At 51.3% G+C, this 18,806-nt stretch overlaps 1 protein-coding gene across 2 annotated transcripts in view; it reads left to right on the forward strand.

Moving 5' to 3' along the window:
- Positions 1 to 18,806, forward strand: part of VIL1 (villin 1) — a 189,825-nt gene that overhangs the window by 58,721 nt on the left and 112,298 nt on the right. For both annotated transcript variants that reach the window (XM_085650036.1, XM_085650035.1), the window contains exons 4-7: positions 283 to 479; positions 5,768 to 5,876; positions 14,009 to 14,119; positions 15,777 to 15,979. In XM_085650036.1, coding sequence (XP_085506162.1) covers positions 283 to 479; positions 5,768 to 5,876; positions 14,009 to 14,119; positions 15,777 to 15,979 — 620 coding nt within the window. The remainder of the gene's footprint in view (positions 1 to 282; positions 480 to 5,767; positions 5,877 to 14,008; positions 14,120 to 15,776; positions 15,980 to 18,806) is intronic.

Consider the following 18,806-nt stretch of genomic DNA (forward strand, 5'->3'; position numbering starts at 1 on the left):
GGCTGTAAGAAGGGGTGAAAACGCAACAAAAGCGAGTAAATGGTATTTTAAAGACCTGTGAAGTACTCGGGTCCGGCTGCAATTAGACGGACGCCAGCCCGCGAGGCTGTCTCAGCCGGGCTGACACACATGACGGGCGGGCGGGGGCTGAAGCCCGGTGAGCCCAATGGGTGTTGCGCGCCTGGGTGCCGTCAAGAATCTGTTGTATTTCACGGATCTCCAAAAGGGATCTTATTCCAGTTCTGAACGTTTGAACTGAAAAACACGTGTGCTCTTTTTCAGACTCACAAAACCGGGAACAACTTCACTTACGACATCCACTACTGGATCGGCAATGAGTCGTCAACGGACGAGCAGGGGGCAGCGGCCATCTACACCACCCAGATGGACGAGCACTTGGGGGGCGCCGCCGTGCAGCATCGCGAGTGCCAGGGCCACGAGAGCGAGACGTTCCGCGGATACTTCAAGCAGGGCGTCGTGTGCGTATCCACTGAGGCCTGGGCGCATCCAGCGCTTTCATCCCTCTGCCTTTCTATCTGTCTGTTTGCTTTCAGTTTCATCCTCTTTGTAAACACTCAAAACGTACCTGCTTTTCCAATGTCTTGTTCCATTACTTGATTTTTCATTCATTACATTATGCTGCCCACTTCATGAAAGGTATTTATGTATATATTTTTTTTAAAGAACAAAAATAAGTGCCAGTACCAAAAGATTGTCTTAGGAGGCTGCTGCTCTCCACATCACCCTCTAATTTAATTAATCTTAACCTAACCCTAATTGTACCCCGAGCCTTGAATCAAATAAAATTATATTTATATACGACTGTAAAACCTATGTTAATCCTGACCCTAGCCTTAAATTAGATACAATATTATTTATATTAAATTAAATAAAAGGCAAATTTAACCTAATACCAACATGAGCATTCAATTATTTGAAATTAAAAAGTGATTCTACTCTAACTCTATCGAAGTCTGTTCAAAACTTATTTTTTAATTTCATTTAAAAAGTACCTTAACCTAACCATAAAGTCACTTTGGACATATAATATACAAGAATTTAAATTTAATATAACTTCATGCTAATCCTTCGCTTAAATCCCCTCATATTTAAATTGCATGCCTTTTAACTTCCCTTATTTGATGTAGCGGCATCCTCAGAAGTGATAACAACGATGTACTGTCCCCGACGCAATGGTACCCCAATGTAGTGGATTTGCTGTAGGGTGGATGCAGCTCTACTACTTCCCATATCAACCCTATTGCAATGCGCTGCACCGTGGCGAAGCCCTGCTAGATTTAGATGACACTTTAGAAATAATGATACATACATTAGATTTCGCTTTATATCTGTGCACAGACGGACCAATTCTGAGTTGTTCATGTCTTGTGTGAGTAGCTTGTCCAGTGCTTTTTTACCTTTGCCTGTTGGTATTTGTTGTTCATTATTTAGAATAAAAGCAAACTACAAGTACCAGCATGCACTGAAAAAACACAGCCTCACGGGTTGCTTCCCTGCCTTAGGTTACCTTGGCTGGGATTCTAGACCTATGTCTTTCAATGCAAGCGCGAGCCAAGCCGCGGGCACCATGCAGGAAGTATAGACCTGGCTTGGACCACCTTGATTCAGATCAGATGCTGGGAGGCAAGATGGGAGGCCTCCCTGCTATGGGATGTGTCTTGCCTCGGTGGTGAGCCTGGAAGAGGCCTCTGGTGGCAGCAGTGCCTGCTAAATTAAACAAGCATTGGCAAAGCCAATAAGTCTCACCTATGGGAGCTAAGGGCTTTGGCAATGTTTTGTAGCCATGCTGTACAGCAGCGTGAATGCTTTGCAGTGTGGCTAAAACTAATTTGAAAAAAGCGCTATGATTTTAATTCTAAAATGCATTGGCCCTGAATTCGTCATTGTTCTTTTTGTTATTATTTTTTTTTTAAAACAACAGTTGATGGACAGAATGCAGAACAATGTCATACATTCACCCCAGTACAGAGATCTGGGCCTAAATCCATCGTTTTTTTGCTCACCATGCCATTCCAGTTTGAACCCAGCCATATGCAAATCCGTCTTGACCCTGTGCCTCATGGTACCAGTCCAGCCCGAACTGCCAAGCCAGGTCCTCCCTGGACTGGAAACAAGCATCCTAGGACCGGTTTCGGGGTTTCACCCCTCTTCAGCCAGGATAGCTTGATTCCAGTGGCATGGAGAGCACGGGACCCACGTCTGGGCATACCCGTCCCACTCGGGGTGACAAATGCAAAAACAACAGTTGATGGACAGAATGCAGAACAATGTCATACATTCACCCCAGTACAGAGATCTGGGCCTAAACCCATCGTTTTTTTTGCTCACCATGCCGTTCCAGTTTGAACCCAGCCATATGCAAATCAGTCTTGACCCTGTGCCTCATGGGAACAGTCCAGCCCGAACTGCCAAGCCAGGTCCTCCCTGGACTGGAAACAAGCATCCTAGGACCAGTTTCGGGGTTTCACCCCTCTTCAGCCAGGATAGCTTGATTCCAGTGGCATGAAGAGCACGGGACCCACGTCTGGGCATACCTTTCCCACTCGGGGTGACAAATGCAAAAACAACAGTTGATGGAGAGAATCCAGAACAATGTCATACATTCACCCCAGTACAGAGATCTGGGCCTAAATCCATCGTTTGTTTGCTCACAATGCCATTCCAGTTTGAACCCAGCCATATGCAAATCAGCCTTGACCCTGTGCCTCATGGGAACAGTCCAGCCCGAACTGCCAAGCCAGGTCCTCCCTGGACTGGAAACAAGCATCCTAGGACCGGTTTTGGGGTTTCACCCCTCTTGGCAGTTCGGGCTGGACTGTTCCCATGAGGCACATGGTCAAGACTGATTTGCATATGGCCATGTCGGAACTGGGGTGTCAAGGTGAGCAAAATAATGATGGATTAAACCCAGATCTGGGGCAGGGTATGAATGTTTTGCCAATGTGCAACATTCCGTCCATTCTCTTGTGTGTTTTGCTGTTCGTCCTATGTGGGAAGGGTATGCCCAGACGTGGGTCCCGTGCTCACTACGCCACTGGAGTCAAGCTATCCTGGCTGAAGAGGGGTGAAACCCAGAAACCGATCCTAGGATGCTTGATTCCGGTCTAGGGAAGACATGGCTTGGCAGTTCGGGCTGGACTGTTCCCATGAGGCACAGGGTCAAGACTGATTTGCATATGGCCATGTCTGAACTGGGGTGGCGTGGTGAGCAAAATAACGATGGATTAAACCCAGATCTGTGTCTGGGGGTGAATGTTTTGCCAATGTGCAACATTCCGCCCATCATCTTGTGTGTTTTGCATTATTATTTTTTAGCCATGCTGCACAACAGCCACGCTGCTGTACAGCACGGCTACAAATTATTGCCAAAGTCATCAATGTCCATGCTGTGCAGCATAAACAGAGGTAATTGATAGAGTCAATAGTCTCAAAAGCGAGACCTATTGGATTTGTCAATTGCTGTTAGGTCTCAGCCCAACACCTCTGTCATTCTGAGCAAATCAGTTAATCTCCTCATGTGTGAAAAAGAAAGCAAATATGACATTTGGCAAGAAATCCCATCACCTAAAAAAAGCAATTGCGCCAATGTCCATATGTTAGTGAAAATACATTTGGAAGCACATAACCTCTGTTGTCACAATAAAAACAGGTAACATCTATTGTCACAATAAAAAATCAATTATAATGGAGAAAATGGCTTCTTTGAAGTGTGTATGGCATAGTAAAACATAGCTGCAAATGGCAAGAGGTTCAACAAGGATGATAGGGAAGAAAAACAACTAAAAGTAGTAGCTCAATCACAACTTGATCTGCCGAAGGACAGCAGTCAAGCTGAAGCAATCAGTACTTGGTCCATGCTCCAGACAAAAAAGAGGAAGTGAAGCCAGTAGGCCTTGGCCAGTTAGAAGGCAGCAAATACAAGTGACAATGGATGCAACTAATGTTAGGCAATCGACGGGCTGCTAACCCCTTGTGGTATACAATATCTCTCACAAGTGAGAGCGCATGCATTGCATGCGCTGTCACAGGCGAGACCTAAATATGTGACTGCTGCTCGCCATTGGTAATGCTTCTTCAGCGGTTCCACAATTTACCACTTTGTGTCTATTGCATAGTAAGAATAATTAGGTTTCAACAAGTTACATGTTTCATTAATAAAAAGATTCTCAAAAAAAAAAAAGAAGAATTAGGTTTATATTTATGATAGGATACCAGGCACTCTACAATAGGAAAGGAGCCATTTTATCAATTGAAGAACAAACATGAGTAATTTATGCCTGCCAGTGAAGCTTGTCTGTCTAATGCCATATGACATATTTACTGTGTGACAGTAAAGCAAATGCAAACTGATGCATATAAAATTGAATGAGTAGTTTAACAACTATACAGTTACAAAAATATAATAAACAAGAAAATATAAATTAGTTAAATACATACATACATAAATGAAAGATTACCTGGATGTCACTTGGCAGCTAAGCCCCCAAAAAGATTTTAAATTAGAGCTGTGTCGTGTGACTGTCTTGGAGTGAGGAAGCTGGCTTTTTTGAAGCACCTCAAGCTCTATTTATTAGGCTGTGGCCCTAACCAATTTATCGACCAGATCTGCTGCCTGTGCGCACTCAGTGCGACATTATTGCGGGTACCGATGCCATTCCCACCACAACCTCAATAAGTGATGATTCACAACTACGATTGAGGTCATATACAGAATATAGTTGATGCCTCACCGCCTGGATGCTTCGGGCGCCTAACACGGTTGGTGAGGGTCGCCGCTTCCCACCCCCTGTCCTGAGGAAGATCCGCATGGTTGAGGTTTAAATTACCCCTCTTAGCCGTCAAGTCGGATCGAAACGTTGACGAAATCCTCCCATGTGTGCCTGGACCACAATTTCCTGTCACCCCCATTCCAACCAAGAAAAAATCTTCTGGTTTTTGATGTATATTGCCAAACCTCATCTTGTGATTGGCCAGGCTACAACAAACTGTTTATTCAGTATCAGTTCTATGTACAGTCTTTAAAACTCTATGTCCCTCTATACTTTGATTTTTGTGACACCCTTGAGCACTCCTTTACACGTTCCACTTGGAACAACCCCTCCTTTTACGACCCTCTCCATTTCTCTGAACCATGTTGTGTCTTTTATCAATTGAATAAATATTAATTGTTTTGCAAATTGGTTGTGGCACATCTTGTATATTTTTGCAAATCCAAATGGTTGAATATAAACTGTGAGCTGACATTTGCTAGCTCCGGAATGTTTAAACTGATTATTGCGTTAAACAAAATAAGTTCCAGTCCACCTGCTCAGCCCACCTGTCCAGCCCACTTGTGTCCAGCCCACCTGCCCAGCCCACCTGTCCAGCCCACCTGTCCAGCCCACTTCTGTCCAGCCCACCTGCCCAGCCCAACAGCCCACCTGGCCAGTCCACCTGCCCAGCTCACCTGTGTCCAGCCCACCACCCAGTCCACCTGCCCAGCCTACCTGTGTCCAGCCCACCAGTCCAGCACACGTGCCCAGCCCACCTGTGTCCAGCCCATCCCACCAGTCCAGCCCACCAGCTGTCATACCTATGTCGTCACCTGTCCTACCCCCATATCCAGCCCACCTATCCAGCCCACCAGCCCAGCACACTTGTGCCCACCCCACCTGCCCTGCCTAGCTTTCCTGTCTAGCTCCTCCCCAACTATTGATATCATCAACCACTTTGGAGGCCCTGGACCTGACTGTGCTCTGTTTTGCAGCTATAAGAAGGGGGGAGCAGCATCCGGCATGAAGCACGTGGAGACCAACACGTACAACGTGAAGCGCCTCCTGCACGTCAAGGGCAAGAAGAACGTGGCAGCTGGAGAGGTGGGTGAAAGAGAGTGTTAGAAAGGATAGACGGACCGGGAGGGTCGGCCGGGGTCAGGAGGAGAGGTCTCCGGGGAGAGCCGTCTCCAGCGATCGTACAGACAAGTAACTTCCCCCCCACAGACAGATACCACACACGGATAAGGTTCAGTGTTCTTTATAAGCACTTCTTAAGGTACGGTTGAATGGTACAAGGAGGTCTGGACTCAGGGGTCCCCTCGATTCAAGTCTCTCAAAGCAGGGTAAGGGGTAGCGGGACAGTCTGTCTACCAGTCAGGTAGTTTGGATGAGATGATGATTAGCTCACAATCCTCGAGCTTAGTTGGTACGGGCCGCGGCAGCGCCAGCAGGTCCCGGAAAGATGGTCGATGTACGGTCCGCGGCAGCGCCAGCAGGTCCCGGTGAGGATGGTCGTTACAACGGGCCGCGGCAGCGCCAGCAGGTCCCGGAAAGATGGTCGATGTACGGTCCGCGGCAGCGCCAGCAGGTCCCGGTGAGGATGGTCGTTACAACGGGCCGCGGCAGCGCCAGCAGGTCCCGACGAGGATGGATGTTGTAGAAGGCCGCGGCAGCGCCAGCAGGCAGGACGATGGTTCACAAGAGCGGGCTACGGCAGCGCCAGTAGTCCGTCAAGGCTGAGTTCTCTCGGTGTCTCTCGACTCCAGGATACAACTGCCTTCCTGCTCCGGAGTTGCCCCAGTTATAGGGCAGGCGCCCTTTGATGTCCGGACCCTCGCACTTGGAGGTCGGAGGGCCCGGGATGAAGGTGTCCAGACACCCAGCAGGGGGTGGAGCCAGCGCCTGGGGGAGCTGGAGGCGATCGGCACCTGGCGGGGGAAGAGCTCTTGACACTTCGTCCTCCCATTGACCTGCCAAGTGGTCCGCTCACCTCCCGGGTGGATGGTGGTGCCGGGATGTCGGGGCCGGCCAGGCCCGGGGTTAGGGTCGGGGCGAGGCCACGCGGCCTCGTGGTGCAGGGCCCAAGATGGCGGCTTGAACCGGCGGGGGAGCCGGTGGGGCTGGGCCCCGTGATGAGTAGAGGTCCGAGGGCAGAAGATCCGTCGGGAGACGGGGTACAGGTGCTTTTCGTGGATTATGCCTGGTGGGCCGGAGCTCGGGCCCTGTCGTGCGGGGAGGGAGCAAGCCCTTCGTGTGGCCTGTCCAACATGCGTCCCCCCCAGCTGAAGGCGGGGAGAGTCACCCATCTCCTTGGGGACTCTCTTCGTCGAGGCGGAAAAAGCGGGACAGGCCATCCGCGTTGGCGTGGTCTTGGCCTGGTCGGTGCTCCACAGTGAAGTCCATTCCCTGCAGGGAAATGGACCAGCGCAAGAGTTTTGGGTTCTCCCCCCGCATCTGCATCAGCCACTGCAGGGGTCGATGGTCGGTCTGTACCCGGAAGTGGGTACCGAAGAGATAGGGCCGGAGCTTTTTGAGGGCCCACACCACTGCGAAGGCCTCCCTCTCGATGGTGCTCCAGCGCTGTTCTCGGGCCAGGAGACGTCGACTGATGAAGGCCACCGGCTGGTCATGACCTTCGGGGTTTAACTGAGAAAGGACGGCTCCGATGCCGTGGTCGGAGGCGTCGGTCTGTACCACGAATTCCCGACCGTAATCGGGGGCCTGGAGCACAGGGGCGGTGCACAGGGCGGCCTTCAGCTTCTCGAAGGCCGCTTGACAATCGGGGGTCCAGTTAATCCGCTTCGGTTGGTTCTTGGACGTGAGACCCGTGAGGGGCCCCACGATGCTGCCGTAGTCCTTCACGAACCGCCGGTAGTAGCCGGTGAGCCCCAAGAAGGCTCGGACCTCGGTCTGGGTGACGGGGGGCTGCCAGGACTGGATGGCAGCAATCCTAAGTTGTAGCGGGGCCACCAGCCCGCTTCCCACTTGGTGCCCAAGGTAGGTCACAGACCCTTGGCCAATTTGGCACTTGCCGGCCTTAATTGTGAGGCCGGCCCGCTGGAGGGCCTGCAGGACCTCTTGGAGGTGACGGAGGTGGTCGGGCCAGTGGCGGCTGTATACAGCGATATCGTCCAGGTAGGCAGCGCTGAACTCTTCGAGCCCCGCCAAGACCTGGTTCACGAGGCGTTGAAACGTGGCGGGGGCATTCTTCATGCCGAAGGGCATGACCTTGAATTGGTAGTGGCCATCGGGGGTAGAGAAGGCTGACCGTTCCTGAGCCCTGGGTGTGAGGCCGATCTGCCAGTAGCCCGCTGTTAGGTCGAAGATACTGAGGTAGCGGGCGGCCCCCAGCCGGTCGATCAGCTCGTCTGCTCGGGGGATCGGATGAGCGTCGGTCCGGGTGACAGCGTTCAAGCCCCGGTAGTCGACGCAGAATCTCAGTTCAGGTGCGGTGCCGGGGGCAGCGGCTTTGGGGACCAATACAACCGGACTGGCCCAGGGACTGTCCGAGGGCTCGATGACCCCGATTGTGAGCATCTTGGCCACCTCCTCCTGTATGCAGGCCCGTACCCGATCTGGTACGCGGTAGGCCCGGTGTCGGACAGGGGGACTGTCCCCGGTGTCCACGTCGTGCAAACACCAAGGGGTGACCCCGGGGGTGAGGGAGAACAGGGTAGCGAACTGCAGCAGGAGGTTCCGGCAGCCCTGGCGTTGCTCCGAAGTGAGGGCGTCAGAGAGCCGGACCCCGTCCACGGAGCCGTCATTCTCCCGAGTCTTCAGAAGATCCGGGAGGGGTTCGGAGTCTTCCTCTGCCCCACTGTCCGTAGCCATCAGGAGGCTGAGTTCTGAGCGCACAAAGTGTGGTTTGAGTCGGTTGGTGTGGAGGACCCGAAGGGGGTTCCGGGAGGTCCCAGGTCGATGAGGTAAGTGACGGGGCTTTTGCGCTCGACCACTTTGAAGGGCCCCGTCCACTTATCTTGCAAGGCACATGGTTCGGTGGGGGACATCACCCATACTTGTTGTCCAGGCTCGAACTCAACGGAGGAGGCATTGTGATCATACCACTTCTTCATGTCCTCCTGGCTGGCCTCGAGGTTCGCCTTGGCCATCTCTCTGAAGCGCCGGGTCTGATTGCGTAGGGCCAGGAGGTATTTGAAGACGTCTGGAGGGGTCTTTAGGGGGGCCATCTCCCAACCTTCTTTTACTAGGCTGAGGGGCCCTCGCACAGGGTGCCCGTACAGGAGTTCGAAAGGGCTAAAACCGAGGGACTTCTGGGGAACTTCGCGGTAGGCGAAGAGGAGGCACGGGAGTAGTACATCCCACTGGCGACGGAGGGGCTCTTCCAATCCCCCAATCATCCCCTTGAGGGTGCGGTTAAAACGCTCCACTAGTCCGTTCCCTTGGGGGTGATAGGGGGTCGTGAATCTGTAGGTGACCCCGCATTGTTGCCAGAGGGACTTCATGTATTTGGATATAAAGTTCGTGCCTCGGTCGCTGACGACTTCTCGGGGGAAGCCTACCCGGGAGAAGATCCCCATTAGGGCCCGGCCAACCACCGGAGCTGTCACGGTCCGTAGGGGCACCGCCTCGGGGTAGCGGGTGGCATGGTCCACCAGTACTAAGATGAACCTGTGTCCTTGTGCCGTGCGGGGGTCCAGAGGCCCCACGATGTCTATCCCCACCCTCTCGAACGGGGTGGTGACCACCGGGAAGGGTTGCAGAGGGGCTTTCAGCTTCCGACCACTCTTCCCGCTGGCTTGGCATGTGGGGCAAGATCGGCAGTGGTTCAGGACGTCGTTCCTCATCTTCGGCCAGAAAAAGTGGGTCACTAGGCGGCTGTACGTTTTATCTTGGCCCAGGTGTCCAGCCAGGGGGACATCGTGGGCCAGGTTGAGCAGAAAGTCTCTGAAGCGGAGAGGTACCACCAGTACTCGACCGGCCCCCAGCTCGGCGATTCTTTGCTCGCTGTATAGCAGGTCGTTATCCCACTAGACCCAGTGAGTTCCGGTGGAGTCCCCTGCGTTCTGGGCGCTGGCTTGTTGGCGGAGTCCCTCGAGGGAGGGACAGGTCTTTTGTTCCTGGCGGAACTGTGCTTGGGTGGGCCCCCCCTCTTGACGCCACTGAGCCAGGTCAGGAAGGTCCTGGGGTTGCGCGTCCCCTTCGGCCGTCGGGTCTGGGAGGCTGGCCTCGTCGTTGTCTTCTACTGGGGCGACTGGGGGCGGAGGTGCTGGCCATTCTGGTTCTTCTGATCGAGGGACGGCACGGGCGGCCATGGACCGGGTGGTTATGCAGGCCCAGTCCGGGAGGCCCAGCATCCCCAGGTGCTCTCTTCTCTCAACGGTGGCCCACGGGGAACTCTCGAGGTCATTCCCCAGGAGGCAGTCCACGGGGGCATCGTCCCGGACCGTCACCTTCAACAGGCCGGAGACCCCTCCCCATTCGAATGGAACGCAGGCCATTTGACACATACTTTCAGAGTTGTCTGCCGAGCGGACGGGGCAGAGAATGTTCGGCAGGATCTGCTCGGGCTTCACCAGGTGACAGCGGACGGCCGTCACACTGGCGCCTGTGTCACGCAAGGCCTCGGCTCGCTGTCCATTAATGGTCACCCACTGACCGTATTTCCTGGTGTTAGCGGGTAGGGGAGCCCGCGGGACCATGTCTCTTCCCCCTAAGCACGCCAGGACCATGGCGGCCGGTTCCCACTCTTGCTGGGCCGGCTCATACTCCTCTGGTTCCTCCAATGATCGCTCTTCCCCCAGGGCGGCGGCAGCTACCTGGCGGGGCTTGGGTGTTTGGTTCTGCGGGCAGCTCGGGTCATTGGCGTAGTGGCCGACTCATTGGCATCGGTGGCACGTGACGTTGGCTCGGACCCCAGGACGCCACGGGGGGTTGCCCCGACCGGCCGGAGCCGGGGTGCTGGCCACGGGTGTTGCGGGCAAGGCGTCTCTCCCTCGCCCCTGGCCCCCTCCTCCTCCCCGAGGACGGTGCTGGCCTTGGTTGTTTCTGTTCTGTTCGTGTGGCCCCCTCCGGCCCACTCGGGTGCTTTCCCATCGGTCAGCTTCGGCGGCGAGCTGCCGGGGGTCAGTCAGCTTACTGTCGAGGAGGTGCTGCCTGAGCTCGACGAAGCAGTTGTTCGACAGGTGCTCCCATACCATCAGGTTAAAGAGTTGTTCGTAGGTGGTGACCTGGCTCCCCTTTATCCAACCCTCGAAGGCACGGCTGAAATAGTTCACGTATTCTACCCAAGTTGTACCTGGGATCCGGGTGCAATCTCTGAACCTCTGGCGGTACATCTCGGGTGTGAGGCCGTAGCGGGTGAGGAGGGCAGCCTTCATGTGGTCGTAGGACGACATTTGGTGATCTGGGAGCTGCAGTAGGGCATCGCGCCCCTCGTTGATAAACCTCCCCCAGAGTCCGGCTCCCCAATCACTCCGGTCGATCCGGTGGGAGGTCATGGCGATCTCGTAGGCTTTAAACCACTGTTGTATGTCGTCTTCTCGGACATACTCGCGGACAACATCCTTGGGGATGTGGACTTTTTTCTCGATTGGCCCCGGGGTGTGTGGTCGCTCAGGCACCCCCAGTTCTTTATTCTGTTTCCGAAGTTCTATTTCCGCCAGTTTGCGCTCGTGCTCGAGCGTTATTTTTTTTTCCTCCAGCTCTCTCTGTCTCTGCTTCTCTTCTCGTTCATCTCGGAGCCGCATGTGCTCGAGGTTGAGTTTCTGTTCAGCTAACTTGAGTTCCCCATCCATCTTGAGTCGTGCCATTTCCAACTCGTGCAATCTGGTTCTTTCTCTTTCTCGGATCTCCTCCTGCGAGAGGCCCGTTCCCCGCTCCTCGGGAGCCGTGGCGTTCCCCTCTGGTGTGATGCTGCTTTGGTCGGAGGGTCCGGCGACCCCAGTTTCTGTCCACGACTCTAGGGCGTGCTTTAGATCATCTTTGGTACTCAGGCCGGTGGTAGCAATGCCAAGTTCTATGCAGAATTGTCTCAGTTCGCGGTGGTTGTATTCTTCTAATTTATCCATTTGGAATTTCTCGGTGGAGTTGCTATCTTTGGCTGACATCGTGTTGTTGTCGTGGGGTGAGCTACTCTCTGTACGATTATGCGTTGATTCGGATCGCGCCGCTGGCCACCAATGTTAGAAAGGATAGACGGACCGGGAGGGTCGGCCGGGGTCAGGAGGAGAGGTCTCCGGGGAGAGCCGTCTCCAGCGATCGTACAGACAAGTAACTTCCCCCCCACAGACAGATACCACACACGGATAAGGTTCAGTGTTCTTTATAAGCACTTCTTAAGGTACGGTTGAATGGTACAAGGAGGTCTGGACTCAGGGGTCCCCTCGATTCAAGTCTCTCAAAGCAGGGTAAGGGGTAGCGGGACAGTCTGTCTACCAGTCAGGTAGTTTGGATGAGATGATGATTAGCTCACAATCCTCGAGCTTAGTTGGTACGGGCCGCGGCAGCGCCAGCAGGTCCCGGAAAGATGGTCGATGTACGGTCCGCGGCAGCGCCAGCAGGTCCCGGTGAGGATGGTCGTTACAACGGGCCGCGGCAGCGCCAGCAGGTCCCGGAAAGATGGTCGATGTACGGTCCGCGGCAGCACCAGCAGGTCCCGGTGAGGATGGTCGTTACAACGGGCCGCGGCAGCGCCAGCAGGTCCCGACGAGGATGGATGTTGTAGAAGGCCGCGGCAGCGCCAGCAGGCAGGACGATGGTTCACAAGAGCGGGCTACGGCAGCGCCAGTAGTCCGTCAAGGCTGAGTTCTCTCGGTGTCTCTCGACTCCAGGATACAACTGCCTTCCTGCTCCGGAGTTGCCCCAGTTATAGGGCAGGCGCCCTTTGATGTCCGGACCCTCGCACTTGGAGGTCGGAGGGCCCGGGATGAAGGTGTCCAGACACCGAGCAGGGGGTGGAGCCAGCGCCTGGGGGAGCTGGAGGCGATCGGCACCTGGCGGGGGAAGAGCTCTTGACACTTCGTCCTCCCATTGACCTGCCAAGTGGTCCGCTCACCTCCCGGGTGGATGGTGGTGCCGGGATGTCGGGGCCGGCCAGGCCCGGGGTTAGGGTCGGGGCGAGGCCACGCGGCCTCGTGGTGCAGGGCCCAAGATGGCGGCTTGAACCGGCCGGGGGAGCCGGTGGGGCTGGGCCCCGTGATGAGTAGAGGTCCGAGGGCAGAAGATCCGTCGGGAGACGGGGTACAGGTGCTTTTCGTGGATTATGCCTGGTGGGCCGGAGCTCGGGCCCTGTCGTGCGGGGAGGGAGCAAGCCCTTCGTGTGGCCTGTCCAACAGAGAGGCTTGGTCTGGAATGAGGCGGGAGTTTGACTGGAAGCATAGTAACGTGGCGTAAGTGAAACAATGCCAGTTGTGTAATAGTGTTGTTGTGCCTGTGTGGGGATGTATTCCACTATACTAATTGACAATATCGTCCTGCAATGACATTGCATGCGGAATGTGAATCTGCACTTACTTACCGACACATACTTACCGTCACAATATTGCGGGGCTCCGTATTCTGGAGCTGCTGTTTTGTCCAGATGGTATTTAAAATTCAATTCCATGAATTCACTAAAACGAACAAATACAAACGTGCGTGCACGAGCCATCCATTCCCGCAGTCTGCTTTTGAGAAATGTTCTTCTATAAGATGTGAACAGTTCTTTCGCTTTCATATTATTTACTGGTTAATTTGAGGCAATTGCTGTTTAGAAAAATGTCTTGAGAAGTAACTGTTTTTAAAGCGCCGAGTTGCAGGTGACACATTTCCTAGTCTGGGTTGTTTGCCAATGCAGTTTCACTTGTACAGGATTGTACACGTTCCTTTTGAATTCTGGGGTATTTAATATAGCGCCAACCTCCCTCCAAGGAGCCCTGATTTGCAAAGATTGTAGCAGGAGCAGGAACACTCGTTGGTGTAGATGGAACCACGTGGTGTGGGGGTCCTGATTGCAGAATGTGAGGATCGTGCAAGCCATAAAGTTAATGGCTTCCCTCTTGCTGTCAGAAGAACTTGAGGCCATGGGGAGGATCCCCACAGAGCAGGTAAAGGGGGGCTCTTCCTACCCCCAAGATTTCTTTAAATGTCCTCCATAATATTCAGATTTTAAGTAAGTAGTTCAGGTACCCGGTCTGCTGTATTTGGAGAATGATGGCTGCGGAGTATGTCAGTGTGTGCAGCAGATCACAGGTGAGTGCAAGAGTCGCAGTAACCCAACTGTGGTTCCATTGCAGGTGGACATGAGCTGGGACAGTTTCAACCTGGGAGACGTCTTTCTGCTCGACCTTGGAAAGCTGATCGTCCAGTGGAACGGTCCACAGAGTAACCGGATGGAGAGGATAAAGGTACAGATCTGGTGGGATCTGCAGAGATCTGCAGAGACATACTTGGATCCCACAGCAGGGCCTCCTGGACGGCACCGTCGCATTGGACACCTCTGTCATGTCGGCGCATGAACACACTCAGCAGGGGGTTAACATTTGTCCTAAGAGGAAATTGAAACGTAAACCTTGACTAGACCAACACAAATATACGTTGTTAAAACAATCGATTACTGGGCTTTCCCTTGTCATGCAAGTAGATAGTCTATTATATACAGTGCTACGAAGACTTACCTTGTGACAGAAAGCGCTACAGAGGAAACAAGATGGGGCATAAATAGAAAGTTAGCTACACTAATGGAGAATAAAGACTTCTTTGGATAATATTCCTGCCGCCGACCTACGGGTTTCCTTGGTGGTATCTGAAATAAATTGATTACAGTGGTGTTATAATGGGTAGAGTCCTCCTTCCTCACCCCAACATTTGAGTAGGCTCAGGGTGTGTAAGAGAGTTGCTCCAGAAAGGGTCTGCTCCAAGGGCCGGACTGTAGGAATCTTTTATCATTGGCACGGTCAAGAGTCGAGGGTCACTCAATGTATTCAGTGTCAACAATAAATATGCAAATTACCCACATCCATATACATTGTATGTTAATTTAGCTCATGAATATTAGTTATGGAAATCCTGTATGCCCGCCACGTGGGTCTTGCGCCAACGTAGGCTTTAGTCCTCTGGACACAGAATATTTTGATGCCCTCAAAAGCATCAGAAAATGACCCGTTGCCATCCACTGGCCCCTCTGTAGGGACACAAGTCAGAATCCATAACCTATAAAGGCCATATAAAGGGGTGGTAACACAGTGTTTAGGCAGAATGTCGGAAACAGACATATCTGTTCAAGAAAATCAAGAGAAAAATATCATGAAGGTAAGTTTCTATGTATAAGCAAAGTTTTACTATATGTAACTCCACATATATGTACCATGGTGATATATATATCTTCAAGGTACGTAGATGTGGAGTTAGAAATTACCTATTTGCACTTCTAGCTTCTTCCTACTTTGGTCTTCCATATTTCTGTCCAAACGGTGTTTTTGTTTCCGATATTCTGTCAGTGATCCGGTAAGTAATGTATGACGTATGCACTTTGGTTTCATTAAGGTGGGCAAGTACCTTTGTGACACTGCCCCTGAGTGTGAACATCCTCTTGCTTTCTACAGTGTTTATTACTGTGTGGTTTAGCTGTTTCCAAACATGCTACGTTTGGGAATTTAAAGGAATTAAGGCACAAGGTGGTGCAGGGGTTTTCAGGGGATCCCAGAAGTGGGGACCCAGGATTAGAACATGGAATTATTGATTGAAAAGTGAGCAACAAAGAGCCAAGGAGACATTTATTCCTGGTCACAGAGGTTAGTTGTACGAGAACTCTCCTCTGTGGAAACAGCACATCATAGAATCAAATTCTACCCAAGAATCCAGATTTAGGGTGATTTGTCATGGCTCACATAAAAGACTTGTGGTTTTTTTTTCATTTTGTTTAGAAAAAAGTGAAACATAAACAAAACCCCAAGGCACGTCCTTCCTCCATACCCCACACCCCATATCGACAGACTCCTTCTGCAAACACATCATGCAGGGTTATTGCCTTTAAAAATGGGGTTGTTTTGCGTCCATTTGCAGGGCATGAACCTGGCTAAGGATATCCGGGACCGGGAGCGCGGCGGCCGGGCCCAGGTGGGCGTGGTGGACGGTGAAGACGAGGCGGCCTCCGCAGAGCTGATGTCTCTCCTGAGACATGTCCTGGGGGAGCGGCGGGAGATCAAGGCCCCCATCCCTGATGAGGTGGTGGATCAAAAGTTGAAGGCTACCATCAAGCTCTACCAGTGAGTAGGGATGAGTCGGCTTAGAGGAGAGAGTGTACAGACCCGAGGGCCACGTGTACAAAATGTTGTAGCGGTCACAAATGGAATATCGGGCCGTTTGCGACTGCTAAATAGCCTTTTAACATGTACTAACCCTATTTTGCGAGTCAGTAACCTATTAACGAATCGCAAAATAAAGTTTGCAAGTCGGTATTACGAAGGAGGGTGTTAAGTGCATTCCTTCATTATAGCCAGTGACAGGGGGATGTATGAATGTTTGGAGACCGGAATGCGATCACAAAGGGTTCACAGTTTACAACTAATTTCAAGTTGGTGGTAACCCATTCACAAATGGGAAGAGGTCCCTTGGGCACAGACATTATTTAAGAGCAGGGAGTGGTCCTATTACCAGTGCCTGCTCAAAAAAAATGAAAAGAAATCTTTTCATATTCATTTTTTAAATGCATCTCATTAAAGAAAACAGGCTGCATTTCCAACCAAAAATTTGCTTTATTGAAAAAGCACTCATAGACATGGTGGTCTGCTGACCCCAGCAGGCCACCATCCTTGTGATTTTGGCCATTCCCAATGGGTCGCAAATTGCGACCAGCCTCATGAATATTGATGAGACAGGTTCATTTGTGACCCACTGGGAATCGCAAAGAGTGTCAAACACACTGCTGTACATCGCATTTTGCGACTTTCTAATTGCGAGTTGCAAAAAGTCGCATTCAGGAACTCCTAGTATCTGGCGGTCGTACATGTGGCCCTGAGTTCTTAAAAATGTCCATCACCCTGAGATGTGCTGGGAGGGGAGAGCCTCCCAGAGAAGCCATCAGTGGATCACTGAATTTTCATTCCGGGGGTGTGGGTTCAGAATATTGTACTCAACATAGCGTCTGACATAAATATTTTGTTATAAATATAATTTATAAAGATATCGCCCCTTTGCACGTATTAATTGAAAATCTACACCCAAATGATTAAATGAATTATTTGTAGAGTGTAGACAGCAATTCACAACTGAGTGTCCCAGCGCTAAAGACATGTCCTGGTGCTACAGGCCAAGATATTTAGGTCACAATATTTATGTCAAACTGTATTTTTGTAAACTGTATTGAGACCCCCATATTTATGTCAGACTGTATGTTTTATAAACGATATCTACGACACAAATTTATGTCTAATGATTTTTTGTAAATTATAGTGAGGGCATAATATTTATGTCACACTTTTTTGTAAACAATATTTAGGACACAATATTTATGTTTGATGGTATTTTTGTAAACAATATTTAAAGCACAACACAGATGTTTCTGTATAAAGTATCCTGACACACATCCTACTCTGGTTAGTAGCTCTGATTTGGCCTCATTTCATATCCTCTGAATCAGTGGCGGCTGGTTGAATTTGAAAATGGTGAGGCGTAAGAGGAATAAATTCATTATTGCGAGCTAGCGATTCGAGCGTGCCGGACATTTAGGAGAGGGGTTCGGGCTTGACAGTGTCATTGGTAGACTAAGAGGCAAGACAGAACCTGGACCGCATATGGGATTCACATGACTACTAATAAATAGAGCAATATTATAGTCTAGTAAATAAAATACAATAGGTTTATGTACAGTTGGCATTCTGAAATCACATATGTTGCAGACCTGTAGTAGTGAAGCATACGACGCAGCCCAGAGGTGACTGTTTTGGTGTAGTGGGTGTCAGGGCTTTCGGTGATGATAGGAACGATGTTCCTATAAGACAGAGCCTGGGTTGTAAATGGCTGTCTGATACTATTAGTGAGCAGATTCCAAGGACCCCCAAACAGTGTATGACGACTGACACAATGTCAGCTCGTATTCCCCAATCACCTCTATGCAGTGCGGGCTGTAGCAGCAAAACTATTCTATTTGACACATGCGCACTAGCGCATGTGTCACAGAAACCTGCCTGACTGCCTGTCTGACGCCCATTTCTGAGCATCATCTTCATCCATCAGGCAGCCAGGAGCAATCTGATTGAAGGTCACTGGTACTTGCTGTTTGCAATCACCATCGATCTACACGAATGAAAATCGGATGGGCTGCTCCCCAGCGCCTCGAGAAGAAACCGCCGCTGCCTGAATAAAGGAGGATTTCACATTCATTTCTCCAGATATATGCCCCCCCCATAGGAAATACTGCTGCTGCAGACTACTCCAACTGCACCAGGGTGCAGAGATAACTCCACCTAAACTGAGGTCACTTCAGCTACCCAAAGTAGAGTAACTGACTTGCTTTCACCTCTGGTAGAGTTATTAGGAAAGACATCCACGGACAAGATGGCGGGCCAGCAGGTAAGGCATAGCTGCCACGTTTCCTAGGACCATGTGTGCTGGGATAGTCCAGTCCAGGTTTTCTTTTTGCATTCTGGGGCTTAACGTCCTGTTTTTGGATGAAATAAACAAGCCTACAAGTCCCAGAGTTCAAAGAAATAACTGGACTGGAAGAGCAGGTCATGCATTGACCTTGAACCCTTGGCTGGGCTGTAAAGGTGAGTGCATCACCCCTCTCGTGTTTGGAAGCACCACCAAAGGCGGACTCCTCCATTCTCTGGTAGCACAGGGGCTGCTTGACATCAGTTTATTTTCTTTATGAATGTAACTTTCTCTCTAAGCAAGTTTCCAATGTTATTAACAGAAACAGACACATACAAACCCACAAAGAAGTGTGTTTCTACAATGTTTCCAAATACTATTAAGTTTCGAATTTAGTAAAAACAGCCAAACATTTCGCCAACTATTTCATATTCCACCTAATACTATACTATCCTATGCAGTATACTGAACATTGATTTATTTTGTGGTGTTAGCTGCATA

The sequence above is a fragment of the Triturus cristatus genome, chromosome 3_2 (assembly GCF_964204655.1).
Source record: "Triturus cristatus chromosome 3_2, aTriCri1.1, whole genome shotgun sequence".
Taxonomy (NCBI): Eukaryota; Metazoa; Chordata; class Amphibia; order Caudata; family Salamandridae; genus Triturus; species Triturus cristatus.